This window comes from Falco punctatus, assembly GCF_963210335.1.
Source record: "Falco punctatus genome assembly, chromosome: 4".
NCBI classification, from domain to species: Eukaryota; Metazoa; Chordata; class Aves; order Falconiformes; family Falconidae; genus Falco; species Falco punctatus.
The window spans coordinates 74,631,845-74,651,344 of record NC_137583.1 but is presented as its reverse complement, the minus strand read 5'-3'; the positions used below and the strand labels follow the sequence as shown (position 1 = coordinate 74,651,344).

The 19,500-nt window shown below is 41.8% G+C and overlaps 1 protein-coding gene across 1 annotated transcript in view; it reads right to left on the bottom strand.

The window, feature by feature from the left end:
* Window positions 1-10,174, bottom strand: part of ZNF804B (zinc finger protein 804B) — a 272,987-nt gene extending 262,813 nt beyond the window's left edge. The window contains exon 1 of the mRNA XM_080385535.1: window positions 9,192-10,174. Coding sequence (XP_080241661.1) covers window positions 9,192-9,548 — 357 coding nt within the window. The 5' untranslated portion in view covers window positions 9,549-10,174. The remainder of the gene's footprint in view (window positions 1-9,191) is intronic.
* Between the last annotated feature and the right edge of the window lie 9,326 nt (window positions 10,175-19,500).

The window sequence follows — 19,500 nt, the reverse complement described above, 5'->3', positions numbered from 1 at the left end:
GTTTTACAGGATCTGAATACAGTGTAACCACAAAAATTTCTCACTGCAGCCAAGGATACATTTATCATTCCAATGAAAATCTGAAATCTTTGCATATAGTACCAACGTAATCTTTCTTCATTTGGCTCACTTGACTATTTTTTCACATATGTTTTGCTATCTTTTCTTTAAAGTGAAGCAAGTGTACACTGAAAGACTGAAGAAAGGAAATGCTAGTGTCCATTAACATAGATGCATACAGCGTAATAACCTTACACTTCTACCAAGGAAGAACAGTAGTACAGCTTCAAAAGAACTGCAGTTAAGCATTCAGACAGCTAGGAGAAGCTGCATATGTATTCAATGACATTTACAGCATGTTTATTTATTATTTGGTATGCAAAAATTACTTGCATAGACATCACATTGTGAGTTTTTGTCTTTTGCTCTACAGGGACCTACATGACTGTGCTTTTTAATTTTATTTTCTCAACAAGTTCTCAATAGCTATGTGTCAGTTTGTGATCTGGTGCTCATCAGAGCAGGCAGCCACTCCCTGTGTTGAGATGACAGGTACACCTCTCAGCTGCTGTTTGGCACAGACCTGGAGCCCTGCAGATTGTGGCCATCCTGGATATTCTGTTGCTACACTGTAATGCCTTCCAGCACAGTGGAGCATTCAGAGCAGCATCTGGAAGTAAGCAGTGTCTTTCCCACACAGAGAAACCCTTATTACTACCCTGTCCGCTGATCACTCACCTTAGCCAGCAATTAGACCACAATATTCACCAAGCAACCAATGCAGGGATCACTGCAGATTTTTTCCCTGTCAACCTGTAATGCATCACCAGAAGCTTTTTGTAATCACAGGCAAGGGCTCAAGAACATGCTCAAAATATCAAGATTTGAAGTCACTTTTCCAGGATCTAACTTAGGGTGGAATAAATACACACCTTCTGCTCCTTCTTAGCCTCCACACCACACACACAAAATATAATCAGCAGGGCTTTTCACACCTCACAAAGTCATACTTTCACTGAAGATGTAATGATTAGCACAGGAAAATGAAGATTAGTATAGACAAATAATTGGTATTGATCACTTCTGAAACCCACAAAAAAACCTACTAAAATTAGAATTCTAAAAATCTGAATGAGAAATTTTCTTTGAAAATAAAAAAATACATGAAACAGCTTAATAACGATAAGAGTTTGCATATCTAGCAGATGCTCTGATCACAGTATTCATACAGATTTCATTTGTAATATTAACTCAAAAACCCCATCTACCAAATATTTTGCTATCAAAGGGTGAATTTTAGGAAGTTCTGCCCTTGTATTTTCCAATCTAGTTTCACAAGCCTTCCTAACATGTTACAATCTAAGTTGGAAACACAGGCTGCAGATTTACAGCCGATTACAACTGAGAATTTTCTCAACAACATCAAATACATCTCTCCAGTTCAGTCTGAGCAGAATATAGATAGAATATTTCTGTTGACACAAATGCACTAAATCTGTTTTAGAATGTGTTCCAGCGAAAACATCAATTGAAAAATTGATATCAAGTAGAGTTGATTAATGTATGAATTGTTTCAGAGCTGCATGCAATCTCCCAGCAATAGCTCAATTTCTTCACTTGAACCAGCTTGCCAATTATCATTATGCATAACTATGAAACTGGGACAAAATTTTGATGATGATGTTTACATCTTATCCAATATGCACATAAATTTAGTATAAAAAAAAAACCAAAAAGCTGTCATTAAAGTGTCTTACGTCTGGGTACAAAACAATACGCTTTGAGCAGTGAACAGCATTTTTCAGGCATGTGTACATAGCCCATGACAAATCTTGTTACTCATGCGCAGTAGCTGATTGTAGAAGACAAGCAGCGATATGTGCTCACATAAAACATAGACATGCAGGAGTGAACTCTGGATACCTAGCTCTAACATTACAGTAGCTGTGGTATCACCTATGCAGATTATCACCATAAATCAAGTTATTTTAATACCGTTCATTCAGAGGTTTGAAAGTTCAAAGGCTAACAGCAGAGCTGGTTGAAGTTTGAAAAAAAAAAAAAGTGTTTGCAAGTGCCGATGTGAATGCTAAAAAGCTCTTTTACAAAATCTTCTTATTGCTATTCAGAAATGTTTGCACGCATGGACTCCTGCATGCACATATGTTTGCAAAATGACTTTTTCCCCAGCAAAGACTACTGAATTCCTTGGAGGGACAAACCGGATTTTAATGGTACTGCATGTTAGGTTGATAATTCTGGTACCTGCAGGCCCATGTATGCATCTGTACTTCTCTTTGACATTGACTTGACCCTTTAATAAACATAATTTGACCTTTTAAATAAATTATCCATGATCCATGATTTATTTTTTTTTTACTGTTGTAGGTGTAAAAAACTTTCACCGTAAGATTGTAAATCTTGAGCTCTAAAAGAAGAATTACAGCTTCTGCTGTATGTTGTAACAAATGTGATGCACCGTCTTCCAGATTGAAGACCTTGAGGGCATCATGGAAGTTACGTCCGTATAAGAAGCCCGGCTTATACAGGTCAATAGACAGAAAAGCAAAAAAACTAAATCTCTCTCAGTATACCACACTGGCATTTTAAAATAACAGTGTTTCAGCAGGCAGATAAAACATTTAAAATTTGTATTTTTTTTTCGACAGAAAAGTTGAAATTTTCCCCAGAGGAACATATTTCCATACTCTTCTTAATACATCCCATGGATTTCTTAATACAAGTGAGAAAAACTACATTTGCAGGTAATGACCACTTAAAGTCTTCTAAAGTAATAAGTTGAGATGTAATAAAAAGACTTAAGTCTTAAATGCCAAAAAACCCAAACCCCAAAAGGCCCAAACCTCGTAGCCAAAGGCTATACAATCCATCAGGGAAAACTAAGTAGGAAAAAAATGCATAGATTTTGGCCAATCTTTATTTTCCTTCTCTATTTAGGTACCTTTTCCACTGAGCTCTTGCATATCCTTTTTGGCTGGGAGTAAGTAGATTCAGATTACGAGATTCTTTTGACCAAATTTTTAATGCAAGGAATCTAATCTCAAATGAAAGTGTTTGCATAAACAAAGTTACTCACTTTATTTAGTCATTAGTTGGTCAAAACAAAACGTTCATTTAGCCAGAGGAAGGAGCTGGAGCATCCTCCCCAGCACAGGCAGGCGAGCGCTTACCATGGACAGCACATACAGGCAGCAGTCCAGAAAGCAGGGCACAAACAGGCAGAGAAACAGCCTTTAACGCTTAGAGCCTGGTTAACAGCTCAACCCACTATCCAAGGGAACACCTGTTTCACAAACACCAGGTCTCTACATCAGTTTTCAAGCTTTTACACAGTGCAGAATAAAAAAACAATACTAAACTGCTATTCTCTGGGTGAGTAAAAATGCATATGAACTGAAAGCGAGAATGTAAATGGGTGTAACGGCAATAACCATGGAAGTAATGGACAAACAAGCATTGCCACATGCAAAATAAGAAGAGAAATCGATCTGGCTTTAAGAACTCAATTGAGGGACCAATAAAAATATTAGAATGCTGGAAAGGCACAGTCAAACATAAAGCACCTGTTTAACATTACTGCTAATTGTGGGTGAAGGAAATGGGCCCAGCAGAAATTGGTTGAAGATGATTAAATTTAATTGCAATGCTATATACAAAGTGCTACCCACTGACTGAATTAGAAACAAAATATGCTCGACAGTGATACATACCACATAACCAGGTTTAATACAAGGTATGAGCAGCAAGGCTACATGTGGCTAAAACCACTTTATATCTTCCAAAAGTTTTTTTCATCTCTCACGTGTTGCAGAAATGCACAGAATGCACAGTAAGAGGAACTACAAAATCAGGAAATAAGGTCACTGTAAGGTTGAGTGTGGGCAGGAATGCTCATATTCTCCAGCACAGCGGAGGCATTAGGACTGGTAAGAAACACACTCAGCTACTCAGAGACACAAAGTGCCTTGAATCAATGAGATTAGAAATAGTTAAGCAAGAATGCCTTCCCTAGGTTTGTATAATGCAGATACCTTGGTAAGCCAGCTCCATGCTTTCAGCAGAGCACGCAGGAGTCCCCCTGGCAGGTGGCCACTTCTGCTGGAGGCAGCTGCCAGAGGCTTTTGGCACAGAAAAGTGGAAGTACTGCTTTCCATTCTCTTTCCTATTTCTCCCTCTTTTTCTTTCTACATTATTTTGTTAATACAGTTGGGTCGTCGTCGTCACCGTCATCCCCCGCCCTGTCCTTTGATAGAAACTACCCAAATCAGATTATTTATTGGGGCTGTTGTTTCATTATTGGTCCCTTTGCACTGTATTTCTTAATTGAAATCTTATTTCTCATGCATTTCCTTTGGTAATGCCTAGAGCATACCCTACCTCTCCACTTCCAGTGCTGTTGAGGATACAGCCACAATGCTGAGGGATCACTGGCTTATGATCAGGAACTCATGAGTTGGTTTTCCAGCTAACCGCCCAGATGTATGGTGGATCCTCCTTCTAACCTGCTGCCACCTTGACCACATTTTACACGACACATATCCACTACATCTAGCCTTCAAATTGCTTTCTAACAACTGTACTTGGCACATGTCTCTCCCCACTGGTGGCAAACATACAACTGGCATTCTTTGTTGCAGACTCGGTAATGGTAGCATTTCCCCATTACACTCAGGCAGATGGAGAGAGCTGCTCATGCCATGGCCCTCCTGTTGCCTATTTGTTGTCCCTCAGTCCTCAAACATGCTAAAATTTTCTAAGTTTACAAGTGCCCAGTGTTTTTATCTGCTACAGAGAGTAAGAAGGTGCTACTTGGTCCTGGTTACACTTGCTTTAGTGCTGGAACGGCATGCTTGGGGCTGAAGTATCAACTAGTGATTATTTCCAAGTACCTTCAGTGTACTTAGAACTACCGAAGCCTCTGGACATTGGGTGAGAGCTGTGCTTTTTAAAAGGTAGCTCTGTGTAACAGAGAAGTATTTCCCACCCCAAACACCTCAAAGAAATTAGGCAAGCACTAAGTGCAATGGAGCAGCTGCTTGCCAGCCTTATTATAAAACAGCTTAGAGAAGTACCTGAAAAATACTATATTCAGCTGAAGCTGCAGGGAACAACGGAAGAAAAATAATTAGCCAAGTCAGAAACTGGCTAAGGCAGTAGGTATTTTAAGCCTTCTATTTCCTTCAAAATACAAAGGGATCTTTAAATACCAAGTAGTAAATGAGACTTTGTTTATATTTCATCTTAAAAAGCCACAAGCAGAACACTGCACCCTAATAACATCATTGGCACAGAAATGATTCAGAAGCAAGGGGGCCATCTGCTGAATTCCCAGTACCATTTTATGCTGTATCCTGGAAGATTTTCTTCAAAAATTTCACAGCCGAGTCCTTTTCGGTGCCAGCTTTTGCTAGGGCTGTGAGGTGTGGCAGTAAACCTCTATAGCAGGTTTGGCTGCAGGTGAATATTACAGTGTATCTATCATGACTGCAAAAACTAAAACCAGTACACTGATCAACATAATATATTCAGGAGTCAATCCCGTAGACAATGTCATCAGTCTGAAGTATATGCAGTATCTCTGTACTACAATGCATTTCATTCAATAGAAACTTTCAGAGGCAGAAAACTTGTTCGTAGTATGTTCATGCACATAACTTCCCTGATAAAATAAAAAAAGCTTAAAGCACAGAACCAGGTTTCTAAAATAAGCACCTTCCTTCTTTGGCTTACTGTCCATTATCCTCAGTAATGCTGGCACCATGCTCAAACTCAGCATTCCCTTCCTCATACAAGTCTATCACAACTCCATTGATATACATGATTCACTGGTGACTGCTTTTAATTCCAGTCTTTCTGAATTTGTTACCACTAACTTCAGATCCCAGCTTCAGCACATTCATAGCTAGTCCCTTTTCCAACACGTAAAAGCAGGCAAAGGAAAGGCAGGATTTTTAAAAGATTTTGTGACAATGTCAGCGCACATGCACAAGCGGAACATTATCCTTGTAGTCCTCCCTATCTTGTTCTTCTTAGTACTGCTACAGCTAAAGGTCTCTCTGCACACCAGGATGAAGGACCAGAATTGTTTCTGACACAATAATAGCAATATGCTAAATAAACACTACAGAAACATCCAGACTGAAAAATCCTTGTTCATATAGCCATGAAATTTGATAAAAGTATTAAAAACATTCACCACTGTTCTCATTTCTTAAAGCATAGCCTTAGGTCTACTGACATTTCATGGTCTGTTAATACAGAACACTTTAAATATAGAAAGGTACACATTATCCATTAAAGACTATGTACATCCATGCATAAGATAGCTCATAGTGTACAAATAGAAGATTGTTTAGTGGTACAAATGATAAAATTTGAATCTTCAAGGCTTCTTTGAAGTTCTGCATTTTAAAAATGACTGCAAAATACAACCTGTATCTTCCAAAGTTATGATCAGAGGGTATTAAATGGAAGCAGAAGCACAGCACAGGAAATACAAATAAGCGTCACTTGCTTAAGATTTCCCTCTTAAGTATAAGAAGTGGTCCCACATTCAACTCATAGCTTACTGAATACTAATAGTTGGAGGGTTTGTTTGCATTGTGTTGGATTTTTTTCCATGCTTAAAACAATTTTACTACCTCAGTCAATACTAAATCTCAATATTCAAATTCCATAATGCAAAAAATGTGTCCAGGTGTTGTTTTCTGTTCCCTGTTCCTAACTTCATACACAGTGATGAGCAACAAGGATATGGTCTGGAAAGTTCTAAGTAGGCACATCAGATTACTCTAGACAATCACTGCTTTCAATATTTAAGAGCAATCTATTATTTACTTTGCCAGCTAAGCATCCCTTATTTTCTCCTAAAATCTGGACTCCCATATGATATCTGAAAATATCACATATGAAACAGTAGTAAATGCTAAATATCAAGCGCACAGAAGGGTTCTACAGCTACAATTACCCAGCATTAATGAAACATTAACTTATCACGTACCTTTATTTCCATGAGCTGCCCAATACTCCCTTCTCCACAGAGATTAGCCTATCATCTCAAAAGCCTGACTAGATCCAGAGTGGCCACCAAAAAACCCCAAAGGAAATAAAACAAATGTGTGTTCAGAAGTGCAAGTTTTCCCTCAAGTATTCAGAATGAAAGATAAGGACTGCTAAAATTCAGTTCTTTCTACAGAAACGGTCCAAAACCATGTAAAGCATTCCAAACCCTGCTCATGTGAGTCTCAGAAACGAGGTTCTGTTTTAGTGAAAACCAGTACAAAGGGCTCTTGCTACCTGCTTCAAACTCTGGAAAGCTCACATGAAAGAATGTTTCTATGTAGTGAAAGAGACCTGAGGTTATTTTCAACTTTGTAATTTTTCATCCCTTTTCCACTAAACCCTGAATAGTGGGCTTCAGACTAAGATGCTTCAATTTAAAGCAAAATCCTTTTTTTTTTTGCCTTAAGCAGTAAGAAATATTAATACTATTATTTCCGGTGTTTTTCTCTGGTATCTCCATTTAAACAAAAATTACTGCCACCTGGTAACAGAACTATGTTAAAAATGATTTGTTAATGGAGTCAGAAAATTACATTTATTTCATTAAGTAGCTAGACTGAGAGGAGTGGTGCATATACTCACTAGGTAGCTAGAAAGAAAGGGAAAGTAGTTGGAAAGTGAAGGAATTGGAACATAAGACTATTTGAAGGGTAGTATCTTCTGATACAACTGGTGTTCAAGCAGAGGTGTGTAAGTTCTACTAAATACAAAGTATTTACCAGAAAGCTTCTTCCCTCTAGGTTTTTTGAGGTCTTTTCCTTTTTATCTCTACAATTTTGTACAGAATTCTCAGTTAACATCTCCTACGTTTCGCGAGGTTCCACACACATGGGTGGATCAGCTCCACGGGTCAGTGAGCGTAAGCGCAGCTCAGCCAGCGTCTGATTGATGATACCTACGGCTGGGCTGTGCTGTACTGCACACGGAAGGTACAGCAGTACAAGGGAAGAGCCTGTAGGTGCTGTATCACAGTGCTGTCGTACAGCCCAGAAGTGATTTTGGAAGTATAATGAAGTATGTGTTACTTCCCGTCAGCGAACGTCAAGAAGCAGAAAGCACAGACTTACTTCGTCATCACATGCAGCTTCCAAAAGGTGTTTAAGGTGCAGGTGTGTGACGGGACACCAGCCGGCACTGCCGAAGCCGGAGGGAGCCCCGGCCGTGGGACCAAGGCGCCCCTGGGACCCGCTCAAGTCCAGCACGGAGCACGGCGGGTCCGTACCCCTCCGTACTGCGCTCACTGCGATCCTGCACACGGGCAGGGGAAGTTCAGTCGCGGCTACAGAAGCGTTTACGATGTCATTAGCCCTATCGATAAGCGGAGGAGAAGCTACAACGGCCCCGCGCCGCCCAGGCGTCCCGCTGCCCCCATCCCACCCCGGCTGCCCCCGGGTCCCCTGGCCCCCTCCCCGGCGGCGACGGCCGGGGGGCACGGGGGCGACGCGCCCGCAGACCCAGGCACCCACTCGCCCCTACGCGACGCCTTTAGCGATTCACAGAGGCCGTGTGCGGTAGCTGGAGCTCTCCGCGGGCCCTCCCCAAACTTCACGCGTGTCCTGCCTAGGTGTGGGTCTCGGCAGGCAGCTCACAACACGCCGCAGCCCAAACGCGCGAGTTCATGGCTTTCTGCAGCCGAAACCAGTAGGTCGACCGCTCCCCCGCCTGCGCAGCGTCAAAGCCTCGGACAAGGTACTAAACCGCGACACCTGGAGCCGACACCGCGCCTTCCCCGCTGGCAGCCTCCAACTTCCCTGCAAAGCCTCGCACACCAACCTCTCCGCCGGCGTGAGCCCGCGGTGCGGTCCGCGGAGAACCGCACCCCGGCGGCCGCCCCGCCGCCGAGCGCCGTCCCCGCGGCCCCACGCAGGCAGCCGCCGACGGAGAAAACTTTTCCGAGCCACCCGCCGAGGCGGCGCCCACGCCGGCCGCTCCGCAGAGCGGGACCGAGCCGGCGCCCACGCGCCGTGCGCCCGGCGGGCCAACGCCGCCCCCCGCGGGCCGCGCCGCGCCGGCCGCCCCGCTGCGTGGGCACCCGCGCACCCGCCCGCCCGCCCCGCTCCTACCGTGCGGGGGGCAAGTGAGGGAGGGAGCGAGGAGGTGGCAGTTACCGGCGAGCGAGCGCCCTTCTTGCAGAGCGGTCCCCTGAAGACGCCTTTGATGCCGCGGTAGTGCCCGTTGCTGAGGTGCCGGGAGCTGATGACCAGGTAGCACGCCATGCGGGCCCCCCGGGCGGGCGAGCGGGGAGCAGCGCCCCAGCCCCGCGGGCGGCGCGGGGGAAGGCAGGCCGGCTCCTCCTCGGCGGCGGCGGCGGCGGCGCTACCCCCGCCGGAGCAGAAGCCCGCATGAAGGAGCGGGCGGAACCGCAGCAGCGATCTCCCCCCTCCCGTCTCATCCAGCGCCCGGGTGAGCGCTGCCAGCAGCAGGATGCACTGAAGGCGGCAGCAGCGGCGGCAGGCAGAGCACATCAGAGGGAGCGCGGAGGCCAGTCCGCATGCTGCTCCGCTGGTAGGAGACGGGCCCGGCACGAAGGAGGGCAGAGCGCAACTTGCACAGTCCGCCGCTGCTGCGGCCCCTTCCCTCTCTCCTCCTCCTCAGGCCAGGCCACCGGTAGCCGACATCCGGGGGGCAGTTTCTCGGCGGCAGCTCCGGTGGCGGCGGCTCTCCATGGCTCTTCCCTGCGCCGGGCTGGGTGGTGGATGCAGCCGGCCGCCGCCGAGAGCCCTCGCCGCCCCAGTCCTGTCGTGCCGCCGCTGCAGTCGGCGCCGCGCCTCGCCTCACCTCCGCCGGCAGGGGGGTGGGGGGGCGGTGCGTGGTGCGAGGGGGGCGGAGGAGGGGTAGGGCGGGGGCGGGTGGGAGGACGTGTTGCCCCTCGCCGCTCCGGGGAGGCGGGTGGGCTGCGGCCGGCAGTCCCGGGTGGAGCGGGCAGGTGGAGGGGGGAAGGCGACGGGGTGCGCTGGCCGCTCTCCTCCTCCTCTTCGCCCAACTTTCCCGCCTTCGCTGGCAGGGAGGTAACGTCCCTCCCCCGCTGCCCCTGCCGGCGCCTCCTCCTCGACCCGCCTCCCCTCGCCGCCTCCGCTGTCCCGCGACTGGGCCGCGGAGCGGGGCCCGGAGCGCTCTGCGGCGGCCGAGACGGGGGTGTGAGCGGGCACCGTCCGCCCGCAGCCGACGGCGGGGCCGGGTTAACGGGAAGCGTTGCTGCTCCCGTTCCCGCTGCTGGCTGGAAGCGCAAATCCGCCCAGGACCGAGACGAGGGCTGCGCGCAGCTGCCCAAACCGCCCGGGCACCCCCAGCTTGCGACGGGGCTTGTCCCGATCGCCCCCCCCCCCAGAAAGCTGGTGAATGTGGGTGTGTGGTGCCCTTTACCGCCCAAATAATTCACGTGGAGTCGCAGGTATGAACTTCTAACACCGCTAAACCGCGGAAACAGGTTGTTCTCCCCCTCTGCGGGAGACAGGCGTGATGTTCTCGGGCCTGGCTGCCTTGGTCAGGTCACAGGTGGTGTCTGCCCTGCTGCGTCCTAAGTCGATAACAATAAATCAATAAATCGCATGGCCTTAGTAGTAACCTGCAGGTCATTCATTTCTTCGAAGTAAATTATTTTAAACTGTAGATAAGAATTATTTCAGATTTTTCATTTAATCCTGTAAAAGCCTGCGTCTTCAGATACTTAGTGAATGAAACTGACAAGCCTCACTCATTCTAATTTTGCCTCTCAAGAGCTACGTTTCTATGAACGTAACGTAAAGAAAAAGAAAACCTCATACAAACCACCCAACTGCATAAATAAGACAGTCATGACAAATTAAATGTCATTTGTTTGGCTGCATATGTAAAATACTGTTGCACAGTCTCTATAATAATGCTTCGCATACAGTATAAAATTTCATTATATGTGTGTGCAAGTACATATATACAAATGGTCACATGTATTCTTACATATTTTATTAATAAATATATAATGTCATAAAGGAAACAAAATGCCTGATCTTGGAATAGCCAAAGCTGTGAGTAACATACTAAGAACACCCCTATGCTGACCACAATACAGTGTTTTGCAATTTAAAAACCTGTGGGGTGGGGGTCAAATAAAGCTGGTAAAACCCAGGTGCAAAAGAAATAAAAGGACGAGGCCCTTTGTGTAATGTGTGGTTGAGCTGTGGGACTCCTCGCCAACGGGTGGTGTGGATCATAGATGAAAAGAGTCCCATGGATTAGTACAGATCAGGCACTGCAGCCTGGGAGCGATGCTGTGCCCGCAGCAGACCTGTGGAGGACTTTTCTGAAGTAAGAATTTACATTGGAAAGTGGCTTTTGAGAAATTACACTGCTGTACTGAAAGAAGTCATCCACTGTCAATTTGGTGGCAAAAATGAGCTTTTATGATTATTTCCTCCTACAAGTTATAGTTTTGTGAGTGATTTCAAATTTATTCTTGTTGGCAAATAATTTATATGTTTTGTTAACTGCAGATTCTTTCTGAAATAACTCCTCTGCAACCCTGTTAAAGATAAAAGTATTAACTTCACTTTGAATTTTGCTCGGAAGCTTGACTTTCTGACTCTGCACCGAATATCCACTCCTGGAAGTAAAGACAAGCACATTTTCTCTATGGCAACGCAATGAAGTTCCCAAAACTTTGCTTCTCCATGATGCAGCTGTTGCTTCTCAGAACGGAAGGAGAATTTATGTCTCGTCTCAATGATTTGCACCGAGGTCTTGGTTCTTTTTCTGTTGTGAAGAGACATGGAAAGTCCTTTGCTCTACAGAGCTGCTGATGTTCTATTACAAAGTGAGGAAGAGGGTACAGGAGACGCACACTGCATGCATGCAGTGGGGATGCATGTTCATGTGTTGCAGCTATGCGGAGAGTGGCCAGTCCCTGTTACCTGCAGATGAGGTGACAAGCTGAAATTGTGTAAGAGCTTCACTGTAGACTAAGGGATAGTACTTTCCTCCTTAAACTCACAGAGTCTTCCACAGTCCATTTACTAAGATGGTATGAAAGGGAAATGGTTTGCCCCAGAGTAGACCTAACAGTACTCATTTTATCCTGCTGAGAAGGATGATGTGCTCAATTGACCCTGCTGTGAAAAGTAGAAGTCATTTTAGGCTCACTTCACTTTGAAGACTCAGGGGAATAGTTACTATGACCACCAATCTAATTTATAAACAATCTGTAGGACGCAAGCCTGAGAAAATGAGATTAAGAGTTGTCAAATGGAACGATTAGATATTAATTATAGCACTCCCTGAACATTCCTCCAGGTCTCCGGAGATGCTGCACCACCTTCTCTTTCGTCACAGGTCATATAGAAATATGAGCCTTAACTATTAGTAGTTTCATCTGGGTCCAATCCTTCACTACCTTAGATCTCATAAAGTAATTTTCAGCTGAGCACAGTGGATGTAAAATACTACCTTTCTGAACATTATGCTTTCTTTGCAGAAGTGTTAGTGACTTTTCAAGATGCAAGGAAGTGGAGAAGCAGGTTAGCTGTTACTAAGAGATGATGATTAGAATAATGAAATGTTCTCCAGTTCACCTATCCTCACAGTTTACACTCTTTTTTTTTTTTTTTCCTAATCATTAACAAAGATTCCTTAGCATTTATTGCCCCCCAAAAAAGTCTGTAAGCATTTTCTACTTATTCTTTGTAGGTATTGTCCTCATTGCACAATCTAGTGTCAAATTGAAATACCCAGCCTGGCTCTAAAGCTGCTAGTTCTGATACAAATAATGCTCTGAATATCAGGCAGCAGAGAACCATATTAGTGCAATCATACCACTTTTAATGGCTGAGGTAATTCATATGCTTCTTTGCAGCATTAGATAATACAATATAGACATACCCTTGAACCCTTGTCTACTTTGTGAATTTTATTTAAATTCTAATTCAGTTATTGCTCCTAGTACGAGTTCCACCTGCACACAGAGTCTGTTACACCAATATTCTCTGCTGTATAGGTAAAAACTGCAGCTGGCATATCAAATTCAGTGTGGAAACAGGCTAGATCAGTTCAAGGGCCCCAATCCTGAAATGTTTTCCGCTTACATCCTCTTACAGTGCTCAGAAATTATGAAGACATCCTTCCCCATGCCTCCAGACATGAGAAAATTCAAAGAGTGCAAAGAATCTTCTGGCAACACACCTCTAGAAATTTTACTTCAGCAATCAAATGAGAACAGAGGGTGTGCAGACACACAGCTTTTTTGTGAATGCAGTTTCACAGTCTGCTTATTCTCACTTGGGTTAGTTTAACACGAGATGTTTTCCAACACAGAAGAACCCAACTGAACCCTATAGTGAGAACATAAACTAAGGTATGCATTAGAAAAAGCATTGATGTGCTTTTTACAAGTGGTCTTCCTCATGGTACTGAGTGAGTGAGATCAACAGCTTGGCAAGACAATTCAGGTATAAAAACACACAACGAGGTTCCTGACACATAGCAGAAATGTCTTAGTGTAGCTTTACAGCATATGTTATCTTCAGCCATAAAGGAGATTTTAAAGCTGTAAATCCAATCCTGGCAATATATGCAGATCTTTGGATTGTAACTGCTTAAACTACATATTCATGCACCTTCAGTTCCTCTAACCCATCCACCCAACCTCTAACTCTCCTCCATTCCAGTTGTCCATAACTACAGCTAATTCATCAGGGTTCACATGAAAAGTGAACTCCTGCCCCACTGAAACCAATGACAGTTTTTGAGGTCCAAAGCAACCAGTTTCTCTAGAAACTTTCACCTGTTAAGTATGTTCACAGATGGTAACAAACTCTTACAGAAGCCTGGAACATATTACTGCAATGTTAACTGTTCTATTATTCTACCGGAAGATGTTATTTAATATCCCAAAGAGTCCTGATTCCTTGTAAATTAGAATCATATATTAGATATAGTCAACATTTCTGTAGACCACATTTTAGCCTGAATATTTGATTTGTTTTTCTCAGTGCAGCATATATTTTGAGGAACATTTTGTAAAGGTTGATTCTTATCTAGTGAATCTGGTGAATGTAAAAATCTAAGGTGAGCTATTCTGTGTAGAGATTCTTTATGTTGCTTTCAGTGAAATGGCAACTTCAAATATCTGTTTGGTTTTTTCTCCTGAGTCTAAAAGACACTGATTACATTTTTTCCTGAAGTAAGTAGTAATCAAAGCTTCATTATATCTGTCTTTATTTCATTAATTAATTTAGAATATTTTAGTCCTTCCCTATTTTATTCCATTTGAAGTAAACATAATACTGCTTATCCAAACATTTTTAATCCCAGGCTGTCTCTTTTTATCTAAATAGTTGTTACACTCCTCTTGTGAATTACTTACGTAAACACCTTCCCATTACCCAAAACTTGAGTCTGTCAAGGTTTATACACTTGAAGCATTGATAGCTAAGTTATTCTGCTCTGTAGTCCATGCAGAATCAATGATACCATTTTACTTTGGATGGAGCTTTTTGGAATGTCTAAGTGCTGAACAATCACTTTATAGTCTACAGCTTGCTATTAATTGTTTAGCCAGCAAATACAGTGCTCTTCATGATGATCAAACCAAAGTGCGTGCATATACATCAGTGTTGTAAATCATGCCCTGTTTTTCTTATAGGCTCATGCTCTGCTGGTTTTAAGAAAGTCATGTAGTTGAACAAGAATCTCATTCAAATAATTCACCCTTACTCCAACTTTTCTTTGATATACCTCTTATGTGACATTCAGCAGCCTCTCTGCATTACTTCTTCTATCACTAAATAAAGAAAATATAATGTTTCTTTCAGAGTTATTGTGAGAATTACTGAATAGTGAAACCACAGTCATAAAGAAGAATGCTAAATATTACCAGGTGATACTGAGGTAGATTGCTGATTTCATAATCAGTTAAGTATATGCAAGTAATCTATTATCTTCAGAAGGTTGCTGGACGTGCCATTCATCTAAATCAATAGGTCAGTAACAGAAACAGGACTTTAATCCTGCATTAACAAGAGCTCAGTATTTCCAGAGTGTGTGTCCAATGATGTAAAGATATCTTCCATTTTCTATTCAGAAATAATATTCATTGGTTTCTTCTTATAGTTAGCTATGTTCTTTACATAAATTAGGATGAACATAGAAAAAAATAATGGCAAATATCCACTTGTAGGAGAATTACATAGCAGAATGCCAGTTCTGGTTTTGTAGCAAATCCTTTTTTTCAGGAAGATGATATATAAAAGAGATGAAGGTGTAGCAGTGTTTTCATATACTTTCCAATTTATTATGTTTGCATAAATATTTAATACATCAATCTCTTTCTAAAGGAAGAATATGGTTTGCATTTCAAGTCTTGTACTTTTCTTAGATTTTCTCACCGCTAAATCCCACCAAAACTTCAATTACTTCCTGGACATCCACAGGAGTGGTGATTCACGTTTTTCAGTGCTCATCGATGGTCATCAGGCTGATCTCCTGGGGTTACCACTGTATGTGCTAGTGGCCTTAGTATCTAAAAGGTGAGTAAAGTTATTGCATTTTATTATTAGGAACCAGAAATTAATATTAACTGGGGAACAGTTATTCCAAAATTACTTTAAAAGAATGTAAAGATAAGGAAAATACTACTTAAGCTCCCCATAGGTAGCCATGATACTCACAGGTAGCCAGAGAGGTATATGTTTCAGCTACAGATATGTTGATTTCAATAACCAACATAACCACAGCTGTCAATCCGTTTTCCTACACATACTCATTTGTTTCAAGGAGTGCTCCATGGACAGCCTAGGAACAGGAGAGGACTCCCATTGTGAAGGAACGAGTAAGGCAACTTCCGTCACGTAGGTTTTTCCATTGGCAGAGTAAGGCGTCTCCATTCTCTTGGTATTATCTGCAATGGTAGTTGCAGATTGACATTGCTTCAAGACCCATACTTGCATGCTTGTGCTCACTGTGTGCTAATACACATAGCACCTACAATGACTTCCAAAGACTATTTCAGCTTGGCAAGTGATTATCACCCTTTTTGTCTTGCACTAGCATTGCCATAAGGCACCCATAGACTGTCAGCACATATATGTTATTTTTAAATCTGGCTACATCTTCAGCCTTTGAGGCCTATTAATTGGCATAAGATCATGCACAGTTTACAAAGGACTCTCAAGTCATGTTTGTCAGAGGAGTCACGTTACTTTTTACCAAGAGAATGAGAGTTCAGCTTGGGAAAAGAGGGGGTTGCAAGGGAATGCTTGAGATGTCACACAAGTTGGGTAAAGATCACTGACCTGGGTACTCTGTATATTCTGGTCATAAGAAGGAAGTGGCAAGTAACTACAGGTAGTTTCTCTGTGGAGAGGGCCACTTATTATGGTAGTTCACTAAGCCCCTCCAGGTAAAAAATGACAAGGAGAAAGCAACTCTTTTGTATAGCTTGAGAAGAAATACATGAATATAAATTCTACTGGAGTACCAGCAATAAAATGTATTTTTAATATATGTATATTTTAAAATTTGTATATATTATATAAATATAGATACATATTACATATATATATTGATTTCTATATGTATAAATGTGTCTGGAGTCCATATATTAATGCTATAATATAGAAATACATATTCAGATGTTTAAAATGTTAACACCTATACCAATGTATTTCCTGTGTGGTGTCTTTGTTTTCCCCACTTCAGCAAAGTGACAATTTATTATATTTTTTTTTAGGGAACTCAATGATAGGGAGGTGATTTAGCAGTCCTCAGCAAAGCAGTACAGAACTGTGTGAACCATGTGAACCATAAAACCACTGTTCTAGCTAAGCTACCTCAGATCTTCATGTTTCCATGGAAGTATTTACTATGCACTACACAGGATCACCCTGTTAATTCTGTACGTATCCTGTTGCCAGCATTTCATCATCTGTCCACATTAATACTTTGGCAGACAACCTTTAAAAACACTTTACAAAGAAAGATATGAAAGGCACAGAAGAAATTTCAAACTGACAGCAGCATTTGTCAGATGGTATCCTCTGGAATTCAGATGTTTACTGAACATGGAGTCCTTCACATTTTTAGGTGTCTATAAAACAACGTTTCTTTTTAAGACTGACGCCTACATACTTTCTCTGAAACAGACAAGTATACTAAGAGGTTTTGGAGTGTATTATGGCCTAGTTTTCTTCCTTAATAGGTTAAAACATTTCAAGTATTCTGTAAATTCCATTCAAATCATTGCAAAATTTCCTTGTACCTTGAAGAAAATGGATATCACTTTTGTATCAATTTGTAATCACTTAAATTTCAGTGATAATGAATGATTGAGAAACAAAATATGCAGTAGAATCAAAAAGTGAAGTTCACTCCAAAATAAAAAGCTAGCACAAGAATTGCACTGCTCCTACCTCCCCTGTGGTATCTTCTAAAATGTGCTTAATTGGTTCGTGGGCTTCCTGGCATCTGCGCAGGTGTGGAATTCATCTGATTTAACCCGAAGTGTGGCATTCTAGCTACTTGCCTTTGGCCAAAAATGTAACAGTTTTCTGTGCAAAAATAAAATAGATGTTTGTTTCAAATATAAATTCAGTCTCTATTTTTGCAGTCATTTTGTGTTCTAATTATAACAAACTAATTTTGTAAACAACACATGCTGAGGTTTTGACAGTGAATTTCTGATGAAACACAGAGTACAAATTTTAATTACATACAAGTCTAATACAGTGAGCACTGCAGCATTTCTGTCAGCTTTGAAATGGTAACAAAATGTAAAAAAAAAGTTTTTGAAATATGAGCATGAAGGTAATGAGATCAATAAATGTCAGCTAGAAAAAAGTAATCACAACTCTAGAGACTCACTAACCTTTCTATGAATTCCAGAAATACTAGACTAGCTTGGATAAGGAATCTTTAACAATGAGAAACAGATACAATTATAAAGGAGAAGTGAGCCAAATACTGCTAAATAAAACCCAAAGCATTGCCTTTTTGGGTAAATGAGAGAAAACTGGTTTTGCTTTTTCTCCCGTGATTCTCACCAGCGCACTTCCCTTTGCACCTTTTGATTTTTAGAGCAAAGTATAATATAAACACATATGTAAACCTAGAGTTAAAATATGGAATATGACATAAAGTGGAGCGAGGTTTTCCAGACTGATGGCCTGATCCTCCTCTCAGGTAGAAAGAAATATTAGAACATCCATTGACCTCCATATAAATTCCATATACTTAACACTCCCAAGATTTGGTGGTATATGGTTTCTATAAAAACTTTATGCAAACCCAGAGATTAAGCATGAATTAATTCAAGACAAAAAACTGCACTATGTTTTAATGCCCCAAGGTAGACTCTAACGTCTGTAAGAGAAAACATATTTCATATGCAGGGTGTTAGATTAAGTAATATTTGAAATGGTAATGTCGGTTTGTGGTTTTGTTTTGTTGTTTTTTTTTTTTTAATTAAAAGTGCAAGAGGCATTGAACCTGAGGAGAAAATGGAAGGGAATAAAATATTTTGTCAAACCTATGAAGGTAGGCAATAATTTTTTTTGAATGAGGCGTATAATTTTCCTGAAAGTGTATTAGCATTTTATGAAGGATATGCAAAATGCACTAAGGATTTATGTATATTACAAACTGATTTTAGGAAAACTTGACTTTAAAAACAAGGGGTAGAGATAACATGGAAATTAATTTTTATTTTATCATCAAAGTTTTTTGTTGGGTGCTTTTTTTCCCTAGTATTGACTGAACCTTTTTGGATGTAGATAACAAAAATGGATGGACAGAGATTGAGATCCAGCCATTAGAGTCTACTCAGTATTTGCAGGCAAAGTTGTGTAGGTGTGCCAGTTTTTAAATTATGATTTGCAATTAGTAACACAGGCATAAAACCAGCTAGAAGTATTAGCAGTTTACATTTCATTGTTCAAGTGCTAATCTGAAGTAATAAATGCAAAAGGGTTCCATACAGAACATGCAGAGTATTACAGTATCACCATTAACTTTAATGATCAATAGTTTCTACTTTCTATCCTTCAGGATGTCCTGTTGAAATTAAAGAAATTGAAGAAATAAAGTGCTCTCTTTGAGATTCTCTAAGTATCTGATTCCACATACATGCATTTTCCCCTTTGCTTTGCTTCAAACTACGCTTTCAAGCATGATTGCTCACGTATGTACATATACTCTTTAACGTTTTACATATATACATGTATATAACATTTTGCAGGATGGGAGTTCCTGGAGGGAAGTTGCTCTGCAGTTGACGTGCAACCCAACATTAAGTAGCAGATGGCTGTGATGACACCCTTTTGTTTTCAGCACGGAGCTAAAGAAATTAGTATTATGAAAGTTGTTGAGGGTTGCTTCAGGAACACAAACGGGATTTCAAGTCAATTCAGCTGACCAGGACTCAGCATAAATGCGCAGTGGCACCAGGAATGTAGA